General features: G+C 46.5%; 4 protein-coding genes across 4 annotated transcripts; 2 read left to right on the forward strand and 2 right to left on the reverse strand.

Moving 5' to 3' along the window:
* Window positions 1-6,165: 6,165 nt before the first annotated feature.
* N7483_000816 (ATP-binding cassette glutathione S-conjugate transporter YCF1) lies at window positions 6,166-11,110 on the reverse strand (the record flags this gene model as incomplete). The annotated part of the gene is given in 7 exon segments (XM_057084254.1): window positions 6,166-6,429; window positions 6,494-6,585; window positions 6,648-6,716; window positions 6,776-6,930; window positions 6,983-8,388; window positions 8,405-10,747; window positions 10,823-11,110. The coding sequence occupies 7 exon segments, from the start codon at window positions 11,108-11,110 to the stop codon at window positions 6,166-6,168; spliced, it is 4,617 nt and encodes a 1,538-aa protein (XP_056950403.1).
* A 1,354-nt stretch (window positions 11,111-12,464) lies between these two features.
* On the forward strand, window positions 12,465-14,522 carry N7483_000817 (putative C2H2 finger and ankyrin domain protein; the record flags this gene model as incomplete). Its single annotated transcript, XM_057084255.1, has 2 exons — window positions 12,465-12,513; window positions 12,574-14,522. The coding sequence occupies 2 exons, from the start codon at window positions 12,465-12,467 to the stop codon at window positions 14,520-14,522; spliced, it is 1,998 nt and encodes a 665-aa protein (XP_056950404.1).
* Window positions 14,523-14,731: 209 nt separating this feature from the next.
* Window positions 14,732-16,137, reverse strand: N7483_000818 (SDR family oxidoreductase; the record flags this gene model as incomplete). The annotated part of the gene is made up of 4 exons (XM_057084256.1): window positions 14,732-15,382; window positions 15,432-15,608; window positions 15,658-15,785; window positions 15,843-16,137. The coding sequence occupies 4 exons, from the start codon at window positions 16,135-16,137 to the stop codon at window positions 14,732-14,734; spliced, it is 1,251 nt and encodes a 416-aa protein (XP_056950405.1).
* Window positions 16,138-20,022: 3,885 nt separating this feature from the next.
* On the forward strand, window positions 20,023-20,847 carry N7483_000819 (uncharacterized protein; the record flags this gene model as incomplete). Its single annotated transcript, XM_057084257.1, has 1 exon — window positions 20,023-20,847. One exon carries the CDS (start codon window positions 20,023-20,025, stop codon window positions 20,845-20,847), a length of 825 nt encoding a protein of 274 aa, XP_056950406.1.
* Between the last annotated feature and the right edge of the window lie 354 nt (window positions 20,848-21,201).

Genomic DNA, 21,201 nt, shown 5'->3' on the forward strand with positions numbered 1-21,201 from the left:
GTAGTAACTCTAGCTTTGATATGACAAACATCGAAGTTTCAAATGTTTTCTTTTTACCAAACTACTGCTACATTAACGTCCATTTAAGTTGGGCCAAGTTCAATAATTGCTGCTAGATTCTCTTTGAAGGTTCAAAAGCAAAGTGATTACTGCAGGAAATTTTTCCTAACTCCATTCTGGACCGGCCCGCACGCCATTTCCATTAGGTGGTCCATTAGGTGGCCCATTAGGTGGCCCATTAGGTGGCCTCAGCTTGGTGCAGCCCTACTGCAAGCACTTAGGAATCCTTACTAGCTCATAGCATCCACTAGGAGGTTACTTTCCTCGTATTGTAGAGTTCAATGTTGCAGAATTCAAGTTGCAAATCTCTGAAGGCTTAGCTTAGTTACTAGTACAGGATTGAACATGCAACAGCCAAGTTCTGCAGTCTAGATTAATTTGCCCCTGATTCGCAAGCGCCCTGCACCTCGATAAGTAATGGATCCATGACCTGCAATGTATTCTTATTATCTATATCAATTATGACAGTTTCCAAGGTACTAAGTAATCAAGTACTGGCGGGTGTTGCGGATAGCGGAAAACACAACCTTTAGAACGCACAGAGCACACAAGGCCTCGTGGATAAGACCGTGACACTTGCTCATATTAGACAAAAAGCGGAAATTTTGCGAATTACATTTGTACTTTCTTTTGCTTTTATCAGTTTTAAATTGTTTTCAGCCAGCCTTTTGAGTTTGAATTGTTTTTCGTGATCGACCTGGAATTCCAAGAGTGTGGTTGCATAGTAAAGTCCCACTTGGTTAACCATTGTGGTGGAGTCGAGGCTCCAGTGATCACCCCGACTCCAACTCGCTTGGGTCTCGCCTCCAAATAGTGTGGGAAACCAAAATCAAATTTCGCCCTTGCTTGAAGGAATTTGAATCCTCTTAGACCCCTTTTTCTTTCTCTGTTTCAGAAACGTGGCTATGATGTGCATAATCAATATACCGGGTGCCAATGCCATGTGTTTTTCTATTAGAATGATATAGTTATTGAATCAATTGCATATAAAGTTAACCATGTAGTACACAAAGCTATGACACAATGCATTTGTCGTATTTTCCTCGATATTGATTGCCCAAGGTGAGAAGCACATGATCATAGCGTCATTTCCTGCACGATTCATGTTCTCTTTACTAGTAATACGCAAAGTACCAACCAGTAACCCAAATGGGATATCTGAATCGTTTAAATGTTCATAAAATCCTTCTAAACCCCCAAGTAGAAGAGAGGGGATCTTCAAATCCCGAATACCTGGATAGACTAAATGGAGCTCGGGAGAGACAGACCAGTCCCCCGGCGTCATTTCCACCCGATATTGATCCTTGCAGGACGCTTTCATACGAACTTTTAATGCCATCCAATCAACCTACATTAGCGTGTTAGGCACTATATAATCTAAGTCCAAATCGGTCAATAGTCTAAACCTTTTTAATGACGCTAGGAACTTCCCCGGGGATTTCATCCTAAAGCTTCTCCAAAGCTGGGAAACCCACTAGAATGGAACTCGATTCCTCATGGCATGCATAAAAATGGATATCCCAAAAGAACTTGGCCTCCATCTCCTTTCTTTTCGGGAGCACGGATTACTTCCCTCAAATTAACCTTGAGGGATTTGAGAGGGGAATACGGCCCGTAACCAACTTCGTTCACTTATCCCCGCTAATCTTGGAATGGGGGACTTAACTTCCAGCCCTATGATACATATGAATGGTCCGTCATCTATTGAAAAACTATTCCTTAGACTGTTACCAATGCAATGCACTCCAGCCTCGAGGGATGCAGGGACGGACAAATTGCCCGAAACGGAGTCTCAAGATCGTCCCTGGAAGAGACCCGGACTCTCCCCGATCTAGCGATGTAAATTCTGTGGCTGAAACAATGTCATTGTGCTTCTTTGGCTTCTCTGCGCCTTCTTTCTTTTTTTTGCTTTCCAAGGTTTATCATTACCTGGTTTATCTTGGGATAATTATGTTCAATGCCAATCCAATAGAATCCCTTCTCCTATCATGACAATGTGTCCAAGCGCTTTAAGAACATTCGAAAAAAAAGAAAAGAAAAAAGAAACGAGAATCTCGACCCCATGGCCATGACATAGATTGACCATTCCCTCGGAATTGGGGCCCACATTACCGGAGAGGCCCGGTCCATTTGAGTCGATCTGAAGGGAGTTTACCTTAGAATTGGGACTTAATGGCGATCGTGACAAATGAATCATGGTAAAGTTGCTGGAAGAATTGAAGTACCCCGTGTAATCTTTTGATCTGTGTGGAGAATATCAAGGAATACGGAAAATGATTCCTATACAGGGTCCCAGGTGCCTACATCATGATGTTTTCATTATTCTACTCCCAAGGCTAATATAGTGGTATCCACACAATCTCCCAAGAGTCTAACCGAAGCAAAGAAATATATAAATCAAAAAAGCAATAATTAGAGATAGCTACATAGAAAAGAAAAGAATAAGACGAAACAATTTCATGTCCACTTTAACCACTATCGGAGGAAATCTACGATAATAATGTAAGGCACCCCTCGCATATCCACCTAATGCACTCTAAACAAAAAAGAAAACACAAGTACCAAATTTCATCCATTATCTTCGCTTGGAAAAACAAATCCCGTCGGAGACTACATCCCGATTCAAGTTCCCACTTTTTTCTTGAACTCTTCTAGCCACTCCGAAAGTAAACGCCCCCGCTGCATCATGATCTCGATCCCGCAGTCCTGGTTTCAGAGGATGATCATATGCACCCAGAAAAGTCGAAGAGGAGTTATATGAATAGTATACTCAACTTGAACGAATAAGCGTTCATACCTGGATGAAACGAAAAAAAGAAGTTTTACAACTCATCGCTATCGCTGTACCTTCATTCCTTCTATCCACTTAATCCCTTGAAGGATTGTGATGACTTCCCGGTAAATGACAACAAGGCATCCCGAGATTTTATATCACCACACCGGTACCGAGGGTTTCCACTTGGTTGCCCTTTGCTATCTACAGCACTTGAGAGCGGGATGTAAGGTACATAATCGGGCACTGGCATGTACATGTCGAGTTTCTCGGCTGCCTTCACAACTCGGAGGGGTAGATATGTTCAGATAGAAGAATAAGGCCTTATAGGTAGATTAACATTTCGGACGGGTTGATATAAGAGGGGAAAGGGCTGAGGCTGGCTGAGATGCTATTTGGATTCCTAGTTCCAGAGGATGGAGTATTTGGATAGAAGCCACAGTTCTCTGATCATGTAGTGTTACTATGTACGGACAGATCTGGTCGTAGCATTTTGTACATCATGTGCAAAGAGCTTGGTGGGGGAGGGGGTTTGAAAATGGAGTAAATACCAATGCAGTTCCAGGAATCAACTTTAAGACGTTGACTACATGTATGTACGGAGTACGTCGGACAGAGTATTCCGCAGTACATACATGATATGACTTTACTTGCATTGAAGCATAGAAAGAGTCATTCTGTATCGACATCATACAGCCTTGAAACACGCCACTTTTTGGTGTTCGCAGAAAGTTATCCGCGAGAACCATTCAAATTCATCCAGAAATTAATCTCAATCAAGTAACCAGGGGCAATCTTTGAAGCCGGTCATGGGCACACTTCGAAAACCAAAGTTCATGCATAAGAACCTATAGGGAGATCGGAGAATCAAGTCAAATGACGATTTCTCCCCCTCTTTGCATACGGAGTACGTCTGTCACAGACCCGATGCAAGATTGATCTGCCATCAGATTATGAGTTCAAAGAATTCAGTTAACTTTTGTACCCATTTTGATCTTAAGCAAGATCTAAATTTCTGATTCCATGATTGGATGATCGGTACTCCGTGGCCCATTGAACAAGATTACTGGAATTGAATCTTCGATTCCCCGAGACGCTAACTCCGGCACCCTACTGTACATCACCGAGAAAGGCTTGAGAGGGGCAAAAGCCTCAAACTCAGAACAAAAGAGGACAAAATTAAGTGCACTGACCTTTTCAAGAGTCAAGACCCCTTACCTTGATTCACTGAGAACTGAAACGAGTGCGAGATCAATGATAAAAATCAGCCGCCAATGAAGGCGTCAAGCGAAAAGCACAGATGGGGTAAAATCAGAGCTCCGAAAACACGAAACTCAGTCATTACTATCTCTCTCTCTCAAGATTTGAGGGGTAAATGACATGCAATAATTCTGTGCCACGCGAGATCTGATATATTGACTGTATTGTCTTTGTCATTGCCCCTCCACTTACTACATACAGAGTACTGGTCTTCCATAACCTTCCAGACTCGAGTCCAGGTAGCATTTACGTCGTGTGTAGTAAATTCCTGGTTACTCGAAATTGCAAATCCAAGTTCTAGCCACAAGTGAAACACCGACACATTCAGGGCTGTGGACACACGACAAAAAGACGTGCATACACATCCACACAGCTACATGTACGTGCACATCCCGGGTTATCGATGAATTTATCTGCGTCAAGCTGAACATTGGCAATGAAAAGTTAATCCAATAGTCATAGTCATCCTGATAGCTCCTGATAAAGATGAATCTAGTAACTCCATCTCCATACTAGTAATGACTCTCACTCCTGGTCCATGCATTCATTCATTATGCATGTACCATGTACTCCGGACATAGGACTTCGGGACCGTGGAAGGATTCTACGGTAATCCCGTTGACGCCGCACAGTAAGGGGTTCACTCGTATACGTTGCCACTATTGAGGGTGTATGAGAACTAATGCATACCCACTATTCAATGTTAGCGTTAATCTTTTTCAAATGATTCTACGGAGAATCTAATCCCGGATTCAGGAGAACTCTCGGAGTAACTTGAAGTGGTTTATACGAAAATCAGTCTGGGCCCTGAGTAGCTACGAGAATTGTGGAGCAATGTGGTTCCTGATATTCGCACTGAATGTGACCGTCGAACGAGAAGGCTAGAAAGTGGGACGTTGTGGCGGGTAATCCGTAATGGAGTCGATCGACTCTGATTTGCATTATACCATGTGATCCGAAATCATTATCTACTCCAAGTCCGTAAATAGTTACGGATTACGGAGTAAGCGAGATTCGAGAGGATAAATTGAGGGGAAAATATTACTGTGAAGGATTCGCTTGCTTTGATTATATGCGAATCTTATGTACCGCGCACGCCAGGTGGCAGTCTCACCGCTACTATATCATTCAATGAACTACAGCCAGTCTAGAGGTAGAGAGGGAAATTTTGCTTATATGAATATGTCACCGCCACGTTTGTTGCACTACGCTACTGCAAATAATCATGGCGAAACTGGTTTGGATTATGAAAAGCCCGATGGAACAGAGGTTGTGTCATTAAGATATGCAGTGCACTGCCCTCCAAGGCTTGGGGTCTAGATCCTGTCATCGGCCATTTCTTTGCATTTCAATGATTCAATGTGGTTTACAATATTGATAACCTTGGAACGAGTGTATGTGCTCATGTTATTGTTCAAGTTTAATCTTTATCAACAAGCCATAGTGTGTACATGCAATCTGAGAGAAACAAGAGAACAAAAAGAAATTTAAAGAAATTTAGGCATAAAATGAGGAAAATAGCAGCACCAGAAGCACTTTTCAATATCCAGGGTCAGGCCAATCAGTAATCCTCGATCGCATTGCATAACACAATGCAATCAAGGTGCAAGAATAACTGGAGGTTTGTTTTGCATATCGAGCCAAAAGAAAAGAATGAGATCAAAACAAGGAATAAAACTTTTTTTCCTTTCTTCACAATGCTGCTTTGCTCTTCTGCCAGGGGTATCCTGGCGTTCGCAATCAGGGAAAAAAAAAGTTTTTCATCCCACAGGAATACGCCTCTGCACAGACACCCGCGCCACGAATGGCGGAGCACCTGCACATTTGAACGGCCAGAATAATGGAGGCATGATTCATGCAGTAAAAAAAAAAAGAAAAAGTGGGAATTGTACGAAGTACAATCAACATTTTGAAACTTTCCAAGAGATCGGCCCGCTGATTTCAGAGAACGCCCGGATTCCCCGGACCACTCAGAATCCTGGAGGCTGAATGCCCTCAAAGTGCAAAAGGGCTGGCCGAGCATTGAGCCGCGTGACACGGGAACTCCTCGCTAATTACGACCGGTTTGGCTTTTACGCTATTTGCGAAGAGCTGGCGAGACTGTCGCCTTCAAGCAAGCCAGCCTCCTTGGCAAGTTCGTAGAATTTGCCGCCACTCTTGATCAGCTCCGCTGGTGTGTCGAATTCCGCCACAGTACCCCTATCAAGAACCACGATACGATCAGAGTCGATGATCGTGTTGATACGGTGCGCAATGGTAATGATTGTGCGATCCGAGAAGATGCTGCTGCGCAGGGTTCGCTGCAACAAAGCGTCGGTCTCCACATCAACTGCGGCCTATTTTCAAGAAATATTAGCAAATGTAACTTCTGAGATCGAAGCAGACAGGATGGGAACTCACGGTTGCCTCGTCCAGAACAAGGATGTTGCTGGGTGTCAAGAGAGCCCGAGCGAGCGAGACCAGCTGGCGCTGACCTTGACTCAAGTTGGATCCTAAGATGCCTCAGGTTAGAATACTGAATGGGAAGATGCCTGGTGTACTGAATTTTACTTACCTCCTTCCTGGATTTGCGCATCCAGCTGGCCTTCCATTTGGGAAACCTGTTCCTTCAACCTAGCATGTTCTATAGAATACAGTAATTAGCTTCATATTCCAATTGTTGATAACAGTAATTGATCTTACCGATAGCACTCCAGAGTGCAGTGTCGTCATGAACATGTCGAGGGTCCAAGTTATCACGTAGGGTACCCTCAAACATAGCAGGGTCCTGAGGAATAATAGCAAGACGACCACGAAGGTCAGACAATCCAATTTTGGACACATCCAAGCCATCAATACTATAGCAACGTCAATATATCAACTACTTAATAACTCATAAATACTTCTTACCTGATGTCACCATTGGTCGGCTCGATGATTCGGAACAGAGCCAATGTCAATGAACTCTTTCCAGCGCCGGTGCGACCGACGACACCAATCTTCTCATGAGGCTTGATATCAAGGTTGATGTTCTTGAGCACCAAGTCAAGACCAGGGCGATAGCGGGTGCTGTAATCCTTGAAGGAGACAGCACCTTGGGCAGGCCAGCCGATGGAAGGTCGACTCTTGAACATCACATCAGGCGCTTCGCTAGGCAGGTTTGCGTACTCCAGGACACGCTCAACAGAGACGATGTTGGTCTCAACCTCTACGGTCTGTCGCACGATCCAGTTCAGGGACTGGGTGATCTGAAGAGCATAAGACATGGCCAAACCGACCATACCCGCTGAAAGACCACTGCCGGTGGAAACTGATACGATAGCCAATCCGGCGGAGGACAGAATGATGATCGACCCAATGAACTCCAGACGAACTGCGAGCCAGCGGTTAGCACTGATAGACGGGAAGTAAGCCCGCAGGTTGGCGTCCATTCGCCATTCGTTCTCCAGAGCAAATCGGTTCTCCTGTCGGTACGCGCGAATGGTTGTGATACCACCCAGGGATTCTTGGAAGTGAGCGAAAATCGGGCTGCGAGTGACACTGTCCAGACGCTTCAATTCACGAGAGGTCCTCAAGTAGTACTTCTGGTAGCTGAGGTAAACATAGCTGAGAGGAAGGACCAGTAACAAGAAAGCAGGGGTTGAGCTTGCGATGACGATCATGGTGAAAACTGCACGGGCTGAGTTGGCGAAGAGCATATTGAAGGTACGGGCAAGAACCTCATCGACACGGTAAATGTCACTAGAGAATCTGTTGAGGATACGACCAGATGGAGTAGTCTCGAAGAAGCTCATAGGCGAGCGGAAGATGGCAAAGGCCATGCGCTCGTGCAGCTTGCGAGAGGCCTCGATGGAGCAGAAGATCCACAGGATCAAGTTCTGGACAATGACCAAAAGCGATGATCCTAAGCCGAATGCGAGGTAAACTCCGATAAAAAGGCCCACCTTCTGGTTGCCGCCATGTTTCTCGTTGACTTCAGTCCAGCTTTTCAGCCAGAAGTTGCCAAGTACTTGAGCAGTTTGAGCAGACAAGAGAGCGAGCAGGTAGAAAGTGACGGCCACAATGTTGCTGTTCTTGGCATACTCGCCATAGACACCCCACTTGACTTTACCCTGTTGGGCGACTTCTTGTGATTGCTTGCTCTTGAGAACATTTTCCTCGTCGGCCAGTTTGCGTCTGGGTCCTTGCCATGTCGCAGTACTAGCTCGGCGCAGAGTAGCATAGCTAGTCTTTCGGCCCGGACCGCTAGTCCGCTTGATGGGGACAAGAGAGCCGGGTTGTTCCATTTCCCTCGCTGTCCGAGTCATCATCCTCTTCTTCATCGTCAAGGACAGCGGTGTTCTCGGAGCTCGGGCGGCTTGCCAATTCGTCGTCAGACGCGATGGGAGAGCGCTCTTCGTCCGACTCCGCCAAGTTGTTAGTGACCAGACTTGAGATTTCACCCTTCATTGCCATGAGCTGCTGGTATGTGCCTGACTCAATGATGGTCTTGTCACGAAGCAGGCCGATGTAATCGGCCTCCTTGAGCACAGTGATAGCGTTAGTGGCAAGGATTCTGGTCTTGGTGCTCAGAAGTCCAGAAGCACCAAGAACCTTGTTGATGATGTGGCGGCCAACGTGCTGGTCAACTGCTGAGAGAACATCGTCCAGAAGATAGATATCTGCGCGGGCATACACAGCACGAGCGAGAGTGACACGAGCCTTCTGTCCACCTGAGAGGGAAATTCCACGTTCTCCAACTTCAGTCTGATCTCCATCGGGCAAGTTCTTGAAATCATCAAGTAGAGCACAAGCCTCCACAGTGAGATCGTAGAAATCAGGATCCCATCGGTGTCCAAAAACAATGTTCTCGCGAACACTTGCATTCATGACCCAGGGGGCCTGTGCAACATAGGCGACACGACCTCGTACAACCACCTCACCATTGCACTTCCACAGCTCTCCTAGGATGGATTGGAGCAGAGAGGATTTTCCGGCACCTACACGACCAACAATGCAGCTCAGTTCACCCTTGCGCGCACTCAAGTCGACATTTTCCAGGACATTAATGCCAGAGTGTCGGTTCCAGGTGAAAGAAGCGTCGCGAACTCGAACCGCTTCATCGCCGACGTGTTCCACGGTGTCTTGCACGATAACAGCCTCAGTTTGGAGCTCCTCGGCAGTGAAATACTCTGTCAATCGGTTTACAGCAACGGCAGATTCGATGATCGAGGTAATGACCATAGGCAAAATGGAGAGCGGGAAGGTAAGCAGATTGAAGAGGGTCAAGGCAGGGAAAACGATCTCGGTGGTCAAAGGCCGGTTGCTGGTCAGCACAAACACAGTAAATGTGGAGCATGACACAAGGAAAGGAGTCGATTGCCATGTAAAGTTGGCCACGGATTGAGTAGCACCAATCTTACGAAGAGTGTTGAGTTCCAGGTCATTTCGGATGTGACTGAGTTTGTTCATGAAAGCCGTATTCCAGGCATACAACTTGATACTCTTAATGTTGTTGAGAATCTCAGTCATCAGGCGAGTTCTCGAGTCCTTATTCTTCATCTGAACGATCTGCAATTTCTTCATCATTCGCGCAATAACTCCATTGAGCGGGATCATAAGAATCATGACACCAATACCAGCAAACATGCTAGGTCCAACAAGCTGGTAGAGCGAGACCATGCACAGAGTGATTTGGAAAGGAGCAGATATTAATTGAGTACCAAACTGAGTCAAGTCCGAAAGACGCTGTTGATCAACAGCCATGTGATTGACAATATCACCAGTAGTCTTGGAGGCGCGGCCCTCGCTGGACAGTCGCAGAGCCTTGCCGTAGATGAGAGCAGTCAGGGATGACTTAACACGCATGCCACTATCAAAGGCTCGCTGGAAGTACTGGTGCAGTAAGCTTGTCTGGCATACCGAGACAAAGAACATCGCCAACGCAATGGCGATACCACGAATGACTGGCTCAGGTTCAGGACCTCTATATGAGTCAATGAAAGCGATCAGGTAACGCAGCAGCTGTGGCTGTACAAAGGCGAGCATATCACTGCCCGTCTTGATGACTGCGCCACGCATATAAGGACCGCCGAATGCCTTGAAGAGGGCAATCCACAGAGAAGGCTTCTTCTTCTCAAGCTCCACATCCCAGGCGGCACTCAGATCGTCAAGAGTAGCACGAGTGGTATCGCGGCGTCGAAGATTCCACAAATCATCTTGAGTTAAATAGTTGTTGTATCCAAACTTCATCAATGGGGTCATCCATCCGAAGGTAAGGATTGAGAAGATATCTGCATAGTTATAAGGGCATTCGTCCTCGTCACCCAGCGCATCATAATCACTCTGCTTCTTAGGGACCAGGTATTCCAGTACAAATTCGACCAGAGCCAGTCCGAGAGTGACGTTAATACAAACGAAGTATGGGAGACTAGTCAAGTACTCCTTCCGTGAGACAAGGGATTGCAGCTTGATGCCATGCACGATAATGAAGAAAAGCCAGTAGAATAATACAACGCCATTCGGTTGGCGACTTCGCCAATGTTCGAAATATTGCACGGCGTAAATCACGCCGAGGGAAGCAAGGCTCAAAAGTGAGGACCAGAAACGGAAGTCAGCCCAGAAGTTCTTTGGTTTTGTTTCGGCTTGGATGGCTGCTTGGAGAGCAGTCACCAGTATCAGGGAGGCAAGGACCACCTATAAGTCAAGAATATGTCAGTTTTGCCTTGATATACATTTGAAGGTACAAGGGAGATAAGGCCGTCCACGAACCAGCTTGATGTAGAAATGCCAATTCTTCGAGACTGGCTGCGGAATACGCTTCTTCAGTAGCAGCCACAGAGCACCAGCACCGCCGAGGGTTCCCCAGACGGCGACGCCAGCCACCAAGGCGTCTAGAAAGCATGGGGTGAGATGGAATCCCGTTGAGCTTAACGGGCCCCATCCCTCCGGATCGCCGCAGAAAGAATGCTGTTGGCGATCAAAGGCCGATACGAGGTGCGATTGTGAGATTCCCGACTGGGAGTCTCCCATAAACACCTGGGAAGTACCGTCCAACATGTTGATGTCAAGCGACAACGCCCCAATATTCCATTCGGGTTTGCGCAAAGGGGAGAAAGTGATGGCGGTGTCGGAGATTCGAGAGCTTGCGGGCTGCTTAGTAAAAGGCCGAGCTTCTGACGCCGTAATAGCCGGTCGGTCTTGCTTACCGCAAAGAGCCCCAGTCGGAAGTGGAAAAGTGGAGATATTGCCCCCACTAACACCAGTAACGTCTGTACTCCGTAGTGGATTCGATTGAATTCTCGAATGTACGGAGTATTAGCATTAGTGATACATAGTATGATCTCTAACCTTTCAAAATGTTGGAATAATGGCCTACTACTATACTGTGGGATCTGTAGAATTTGTTGCACAACTTTCCCCTCACGTTCTAGGTCACGTGTATTGATAAGCCGAATGCATATAATATAAGATATCCCTGCAAGCGATGCCTCGAGTCTTTTATTGGTGATTGGATGATAATTCAATTTTTGATACCGACTCGGACTTATAAACTTGCATTTCTGCAATAAATATTCAGATCCAGACAACCAGTAGAGATTTCTAGGTATCGGGTCCCTGCATATCAATCTGAGTTGGTGTTATACTTGGGAGACACAACCAGGATTTAGTCCAGCTACATATATCTGATCTGGGAAACGTTCTGTTTCAAATTGTAGGCCCTGGGTAGACCTTGCAGGTGCTAATAGAAGCGTATTCCACATCCCTTGCAGTATCGGATATAAAGCCCAATATGAATTTCATTAAATATTATTCCAAGGTTGTTTTATTTCGAAGTGTGTTTCTACCTGAAGTTGAAATAGTTGAGAATGATGGATGGAGAATGGCGGCGTAACTAAGCATTCCAATTCAGGCAGATTAGCCGATGACGTAACACGTATATTGACTCGGCCAAAATTATACAAATTATATTGATACTATTACTAGGTACTGTTGGGTATATCTCTGTAGTAAATTTCATAAAAAAAAGTCATCTTAACATTCTCAAAATAACAATGAGTAATCTTCCAAGCCTTGAAGTTCAGTTCTAATCGTGTTTCACCCCACCGTGACTCAGAGCGGGCAACCAGTTTGTCATAGTCTGTAAAGCTAGGCTGGTACAGCCACAATGACACAGCCTTTATATACCCAAGTTGTAATCCCACAGACAGTAAAAGGAGCATATATCTCACAATTGCGACTCAACGACCTCATTAATTCACCAAATCTCTTTTTTATCATACCATATAATTCTTCAGGACCTTATAGTCAAAGGCGGTCAGCGCATATACCCAAGGCGGTCAAAAGTGCCCGCGACAAAGAGAAGTAGCTATTCCATCAATCCAGAAGCACTTTGTGGTTTCACTAGATCATCATGGTCGACTCAACACGTATTGAGGAGCTTTTGAAAAGACCTCTTTATGGTAAGTAACTTGGGCTTGAGCCCTGATTTGATGATAACTCTTTTACTGAACTTTGGACAGTCTATGATCTTCCATCAGAGCTTCTCGCAACTTTAATGGCAAAATCTGGAAACGAACCCCTCATCGAACCTACCTCCGAGACTACACTCAAGGATTCTGAAGGAGCAGCCCAAGAATCTGCGATTGCGACCTCAACAACATGCGCTCTTTGCAAAGTTTCATATCACAATGTGCAGGAACAGCGTAGCCATGTTCGATCGGACCATCATCGATACAACATCAAAGCACAACTGCGCGGAAATGCGCCTCTCGACGAGATCCAGTTTACAAAGGCTGTTGGAGAGCTAGATGAGTCGATTTCGGGATCAGAGTCTTCAGAAACAGAAGAGGATGATGCCGATGCTGGTGCGGACACAACTCTCACAGCTCTGCTCAAGAAACAGGCAAAGCTTTCTGAGCCAAACGAGGAGGATGAGCCGGTCGCGAAAAAGGGACAAGCAAAGAATCCTCTATTTTGGTTATCAAGTTCGAGTCTGCCATCAAACAAGTCTCTGGGTGTCTATCGCGCTCTCTTCTCCGCCGCCGAACAAGACGAGCCAGACCACTTGGTGGACACAATACGAAAGAAGCAGCTCGCGCCTGTCAAAGCGCGCACCAACAAAAACCAGGTCCAGGAACCCACCACATCAAGCCCCCACATATTTATGTGTATGATTGGAGGTGGTCATTTTGCAGCCATGCTGGTATCTTTGGCACCGGAGATACATCGCAAGCAAGGAGGTATTGAGGACCGACAAGCCAGAGTCATCGCACATAAGACCTTCCATCGCTATACTACTCGAAGAAAGCAGGGTGGTTCGCAATCCGCAAGCGATGCTTCACGTGGTGCAGCACACTCGGCTGGATCTAGTTTGCGACGCTACAATGAGGCGGCATTAGAGAAGGATATCAGGGAGTTACTGGCCGACTGGCGACAGATGATTGACAGTGCTGAGCTGCTTTTTATCCGCGCAACCGGAAAGACAAACCGGAAGATTCTATTCGATAGGCATGACGGCCAGGTTTTGAAGCAGAATGACCCTCGGATCAGAGGATTTCCCTTCAATACTCGCCGCGCAACCCAAGGAGAGCTCATGCGGAGCTTTAAGGAGCTGACTCGCGTCAAGGTCAGCGAGATTGATGAAGCTGCATTGGCAGCGGCGGCGGAGGCGGAGGCAGCGAAGCAAAAACAAGATTCTAAACCATCAACACCCCGACCACAACAGCAAAAGCCGAAGCTGTCAAAGGAAGAGGAAGCTGCACTGCTACACACCTCTCAGATTCAGGCTCTTATCCGACGCTCCAAAGTTCCTGCACTCATGTCATATCTTACAAACAACTCTATCCCCGCCTCATTTACCTTCCAACCGGCAGATTCACCTCAGAACTTCCGATGTCCCACACCTATCCATCTGGCATCCAATCTTGATGCTCCAGCTGTCGTGACTGCACTTCTTGTCCGAGCCCAGGCAGACCCTACTATAGTGAATGGCGAGGGTAGGACACCCTTTGAACTTGCGGGAGACAGAGCTACCCGTGATGCTTTCCGCATCGCCCGCCATGAATTGGGCGAGTCGAAGTGGGATTGGACCGCTGCCAAAGTTCCCTCTGCTGTTTCAAAGGCGGATGTTGAAAGTCGAGCCGAGCGGGAGAAAAAGGCAGCTGAGGAAGAGGAGACCAATCGCCGCAAGGCTGGATTGGAGCGATTGCAGAAGGAAGATGCTGAAAGAGAGGCACTGAAAGCGCAGCAGGCGCAGCGACCTGGGGGTCGTACCTTGGGGGCGGTGGAAAAGACCGTCGCCGAGAAGAGAGAACGAGGAAACTCGGGGGATGACCCCCGAGATGCGGATGCGATTAGAACGAGAGCGGCGGGCGAGAGCAGCCGAAGAACGCATGAAGCGAATGCAAGGCTGATGATCGAATATTCATTATATTACACATACCCTGATCATTCCAAGGTGTCTTTTTAAGCGGCACATATGCATTATGAGACAGTTCATAGAAAAGCTTTCAGTTCCAGAAAATACAACCACTGGCATTGCATGTCCAATCTATCTTCAAATGTTAATTTATGATAATACTGACTGTCTTAATATGTTCTGAAAGTGTGGTCATATGCCATTCAGCACGGAATTTGCATGTATTCCTCCAGGGTTATTGATGTATCGCAGACCATCATTCACAGTATCAAACCAGCGGTTCTGAACATCTCAAAGGCGTCCAACCAAGCCTGAACTGGATCTCCATCCACTTTGAATCCTGTTTCCTTCAACTTCATCAAGCTCATGTGTCGGTCGAAGGTTAACCAGTATCCCACGCTGTCCAGTTGCCGACTACCAACCCCAACTCCACCGCTGACAGCATTCAAACATCCCCTTCCAGCGAATGTATCACTATACTTTTTGACATAATCTCCAGGTGTCAAAGCAGAGTGGCCCTGGGGAAGCTCACCAACTTTTAGATCTCCCTTCAGATCTTCTTCGCTGCCCGTAGGTGCAACGCCGACAAGCCCAAACCACTCTGCGAGTCGAGGCCAGATCTCACCATACTTACATGGCGTGTCGCTATCAGCAATATTAAACAGCCGATCATTCCCACACGTTTCTGGATGAAAAGAAGCATATATCATGAAGCGGGCAATAGTCTTGCTAGCAACAGGTGAGAACAACGAGTTGGCGCCAGTCACGTTACCAGGAAAGGGCACTTCGACTGTACCATCTCGCTTGACTGACTCATCCCGATGAACCCCATGGTTTTCAGCATATAGAGAAAGATACTGTGCCCAATGCAATGCTAAACTGAACTGGGAACCATTCGGTGTAAAGCCGATCTGGAAATTATAAGCCATGTTCTGATTTCTGACAGAATGACAGACTCACAATAGCGTCCGGACAGACTTCACACCATGTCCAGTTCTTCCCCTTACTTGCTTCATGAAGAAGCTCACGATAAGCTGGGTAGACGACTGTCTGCGCGTAGTCACTCGGGAGATTGTGTACCATATCCTCCGTCAAGGGAGGCGTGAATGTTCCACCCGGAGCGTAAATTCCATAGCCCTGTATATAATCAGTACAAGTAGAGTATTCACTTCTGCTTGACACTGACTCTCGTTCCACCAGTAAATGCGACAAATTGCAAATTGGGACTAATCAAGTTGTGGGCATCGATGACATTCTGAAACATGCGCCGATTTGTTGCGACTTCTTCGATTTCGTCGTCGATTGCGGTGAATACTTCCAAAGATTAACTCCATAAATATTTCAATTGATTCTCATAGATCCCCAGCATACCAAGATAATAGACATGAGTAACAGTGCTGATGTTCTTGATTTTTTGCGCCAATGAGGCCGCTAGAGTAGGTCCATCGCTTTGTCGAAGATCAATGCCGGAGACAAGTTGTAATTCTCGGTTATCAGTCGGTGTAGGCCAACAAGACTGAGCTAAATTGAGAGGACGGTTTGTTATAGCCGTTATTTTGGAGAAAGATTGAGAACCAGGGTCAGGACCCAGGAGGTGGTCTATTAGAGCCCATCCCACCAAACTCGATGCACCAAAAATGATGGCGTGGTTTGAGCTCTCAGCCATTGTCAATGTCCAGGATAGCTAAATTTCGACTAGCTAGACTTCCTTTCGCAATTTGAATGACAAGGTATCGATTGGATGGTTTCTTTAATTTGAGAAGATCGTAATGTTGCATTTCATTTTCTTACTCGCTATGAGTCTTCGTGAGTCATGCTGATCTTCGCTGCATGCTTAACCGCAGATGCCGCCAATTCCAATTGCGAGCAAATGATACGCATTCGAGAGCCAAGACACAAGCCAATTAAAAAAATCAAAGGCTAAAAAGTAATTTTCATCAAACCACTAAGTAGTTTTGCGCCACACAAAGGAGCTCACAATAAAATCAATAGTTCGTCTTTCTAATCCACAGTGGGAGCTGTACTTAGTCGCGGGGGGATGATGCGACTTCAGATTCCCTTGATAAGGGATAAGATAGGAAGTATGAGGGGCAAGGCTTGCCAATTGGCTATCTCAGAGAAAGAAGGGTGTTCCCTTTGATCGCTTGACTTGGTGCTTGTGAGCCTTTCTATCCCTGGCTTGCTCCATAGGATAGCCACGAAAGAGGGGAAGACGGGTGGCTTTGCCGGGCGTCAAGGTCCCAGAGGGGTGGGTGAATAGAGTGTTGGCAATAAAGGTCAAAGTGAAAGGGAGAACGAGCCCATCTAACTGGAGAGTGGTGATGTAACCTTGGTCACGAAAGGTCCCATGAGCTAAAGTGGTTAATGAGAGTCCTGACTTTCCTGGAAGGGGTTTGTGGCTTCAGGTTGCAAGTGCCAATGACTTCAATTAGAGTTATAGACCATGCACAAATTCACTATTCTAGCTTTCTCAGACCCAGCACTCATTCAAGGATAGGTACTCGTATGGAAATAATGCAGTCTGTTCCTACAACAAGGTTAGTGCTGATTCCTCCTGGGACAGGGGCGTAAAGTACACAGTTCCAATAGCTTCACCATTCGCCATAAAGTGGACAACACTCGATACTCACCACTCCTGCTATTGGTCTGCTTTCCACGGCCGAGCACAAGAACTCAGACAAAGAACCAACGCTTCGAGTAGAAAGATCGACGATTCTCTGTCACCCACAATAAAGAATGCGTGAACTCCATAATTAGCAACGAGGCTAAGACATAGATCAGTCGCCAAGACACGAAAGGGTGAGTTGATGGTGTCCCAGAGGTGAACTTGTGAAACCTGGTGAATACAATCTCCTATGAAGGAGCTTAGTCCTAGTGGGACCCGGTTGAAAGGGCAACAGTCTACAGGAGTACCCAGCCACTTGCAAGCACGAGTGTGTCAAGGATGTGGGGATGATCACCCTTAGCGCCCGCTGCAAGCAAAATGTCTTGCATTGAGTTCAAGTGTGTACTCCGTAGGGGAAAATGTATCCTGAGTTATGGTGTACCTATACTCCTGACTGAACCTTGGAAGGCTATAGTATAGATCTTGCTTCTGGTAAACAAACCAGGAATCTGAGGAAGATCTGGAGTTTAATTTTGTGTAGATCAGTGAAATCTCGAGGTTAACCTTGTATGGACCTATCAGGATTGGAGGGAGCTACATCCTTCTGCCCAGGCGCCCTGACTACCCCTTGCATGATTTTGGAGGAGATTCTTCGGGGGGAATGGAAGTCGGATACAGGGCGGACCGAGTGAGTCGCTTGTCTCTCAGCCTTGAGTGAGAATGGCATAGATCCCTTTGTCTGGGGCAAGTGAAGGGTGGAAGGGAAAAAGTTCTCTGAGTGAGGATATCCCTGATCCGATGGAGGTAGTGGAGAGTGGAGTCGACCGAAGTCAAAGAATTGTACTGCTGATACAGAAAAAGCATGGATCCATGTATAGCTCCAGGGTTTCGTATGAATCTGCATAGAATAATATCCATGATAATGCATATGTAGCTGATTTTACACGTTCAACTATCTGCACCCCACAAAGCACACGTACTTCGTGCAGGTTACTCCCGAGAAGTCTGCAAGATAATGCAAACCATAAATTTGATATTTTCATCTTGATCGGACAACTGGACCTGCAGGAAGCAAGGACTAACGCGGGGTATTGAATTTTCGGGACAACAGCAACCAAGAGTGACAGTAACAAGTCATGAAATCTACGAGTGTAGACTATTACTTACTATAGTAAGTCTATCCAGATTGTCTATATGGAGTAGAAGTGGCTTTCATGTCTAGGGCCAATGGTTCAAGTTCAAATGTTGTAGGCATATGAATTCCGAACGTTGATTACATCGAATAAAGAATAAAAGAAAGTACAATTTTTCCCAAATGAATCCGAAGCTTTACGCTCGAACCTCTTCACACCTTTACCCTCTTTTCTAAGATCTTATGACCTGTGCATTGACTTAGGTGCCTTGACTCTGTACAGAATGTGCTTGGTGTATATGGATGGATGTACTTAGTGTATTTAGCGTGTAACTAAATGAGATCGTCAGGTACAGACCCACATAATATCAAGCTATTATTGGTCAACGCGTGTCGCGTGTCGCGTGGAAATTGAATTTTTCGTCACGCGACGAAACGCGCGCTAATTACATTAATTTCACACAAATTGATTCATACTATAAGACTATAGATCACTTCGAAGTTACAAGTTTATAACTATATAATTTATTTTCTATGTAGATAAGACAAAAATCAAGAGAATGTAGTATTCAAGGATATAACTCGGAATGCTCTCCTTCAAGGTTGTTTAGGAGGGAAACACCTGGGTAGGAGCAGAGGAGTAACCCTGAGAGTACAACCTTGGGAGCTCCTCGTATAGAGTACAAGAACTCTACTCACAGTATTAAAACACGATGGATCCGCACAACTCCGAGTGGCAAAGAATTGAATTGAGTCACTCCACTTGGGCTCTGTATGGAGTACGGAATACCTGACGCAATCCGGTCCGTTGCGGCATTGCAGGCTGTACTCTGCACGTCATGGAATTGTAATGGATTAATTGACGCATGGTGATCATTATTCAATCCGGATTGGGGCCGTAATCACCGTGGGCACTAGAGCTCAATGAAAGTATACACTGGGACCAATAAGGCAATGTAATTCAGCCATTTGACCCACGCAGAGTGCAGACCGTTTCAGGGGCCACCTCGTGCACTCGTGCGTCGAGGGGAGGCTCCGAGATAAAGAAGATGTCTCCCTTGCGTAGCCTCCTGGTGCAAGTCCTGGCCTCCTGTATGGGTGTTTCACTGGTCCAGAGAGAGGACTCGATATTTGACTTAATAGATAATTAGTATAATAAAGCGTCTTCTCATCAATTGGAAACAGTATCATTCGCTTCTAAGATCATAATCATCAATCGTCACTCGTTCCTGATCCTGAACAGGATTGTTGTTCTTCGCCGACCTCATTATTTTTTTCCCTATCAGACCACCTAAAACAGACTTGTATTTTTTTTTCTTTTCTTTTGTGTTTCAAAGAGAAAAGGAAGCTAAAAGTACTCGCTGTGGTTTCTTTCATTGAATATCAACTTTGCTATACTCCGTGCATATCCATTTTCTTTGTTGAGGTGGATCCCCCCGTCTGTTGACATTTTTCGGATTGTTCGCTTGACCGTTTGCGGCCACTTTTCTTTTATCGCCCCGTTTCGCCCCCGCCAACTTCCCTTCTCCCCTACAACCCTTATCATAACAACAATATTCCTTCTACGTCGCCAGTTCTTCGGAACCAGGCCGTTTTGAAGCGCAATTCGACGACATTCATACAAATCCACTCTTTCCGTCCCAACTCCGTCGTCGCGCCTCGCAACCGTCCCCGGCGCAATCGCCTGTCGCAAATCGCGCAGAAATCTCAGCGCAAACCACCACTTGACTATACACACCAAGCGCTTCTCAATAGCGCTTCCAGAATATACACTCACTATCGCTGCGCAATCATAAACATACCACATTTGCGCCATGTTGCTTCCATCCGCTCTCCCCTGCGATGTGCGCCGGTCGTCTCGCTTCACTCCCAGCCGTCTCTTCTCGACGCCTCCTCCCTCTGATCGAGGATACTCATCTAGAAATGGTCTTCTCGGCACATGTCGCGCGCTGCAGTCTCTGCTGAATGGATCTCCCGCTCCATCATCACGTCGATCCAAGCCCCAGCGCCTGCAAAGCCCTCTTCCAATCAATCCGCCGCGTCGCTCACCACGCACGCGCAGCAAAGTCGCACGACCTGCATCACCCCGACCAACTCCACCACCAACTACTCTCGCTACTTCACCACCACCTGCTCCATCTGCGCCCGCACGCGGCGCCAACAAGCGGCGCCGACCCGCTTTTGAGGACGATGACAGCGACGCAGATATGCCCTGTATGCGCAATCGTCTCTCTACTCCTACTCCCAAACGCCAGCGCCATGTCCCTTATGACCTGCCGCTTGGCCTCTCTTCCACAGACTTCTATTCCCTACATTCGCCTCCTATCACTCAATCCCCTCCTTCTCCCGCTCAGCGTCGGATCGATGCGCGCATTCAATTAGAAGCGCCTATTGATCCCGACGCGCCTCTTCCTTCGATCGAAGAATCGGAGGAATCCACCCCGGCCCCATCCGACGAATGGACGGCCGAGGAAGACCAACATCTCATGGACCTGGTCCTTGAGAAATTTCGTCTCTCCCAACAAGAATGGGATGAGTGTGCGCGCCGAATGGGCCGCCAAAACCACAGCGATGTAGGCAGACGATGGAACTCCCTCGTTGGTGAGGGTCGCATTGGTCTACGTCCCGCTCGTCGATGAAGTTTCTTTTTCTTTCAATTTGTGATCCCCTGTACTATATGACTATACTCTACCCCTGATGCCCCAGCAAGAAGCAACCCTGTATTACCACTTTGAAATCGTTGCTATTGCCTTTTCCGATATGTTCCCTTGCACTATTTTCTTTTCGATCTTTTTGGTCCTGAATCACATCTGGCCATGTGAATATGTACCCTCTTAAGGGTGATACTGTACTAAACTGTTGCTATGTTTTTGGGTTGGATGATTTCCTGCACATTGTTTCTGCTTCTGACAACTTGGAAGGTTGTCAAGCAATGTATTTCTACGAATTTGTACTATTATCTCGAGATACCACTTCTGATTTTCAATTGCAAT

Source organism: Penicillium malachiteum (genome assembly GCF_028827825.1).
Source record: "Penicillium malachiteum strain IBT 17515 chromosome Unknown utg000001l:1.0-8184562.0:1.0-8186909.0, whole genome shotgun sequence".
Taxonomy (NCBI): Eukaryota; Fungi; Ascomycota; class Eurotiomycetes; order Eurotiales; family Aspergillaceae; genus Penicillium; species Penicillium malachiteum.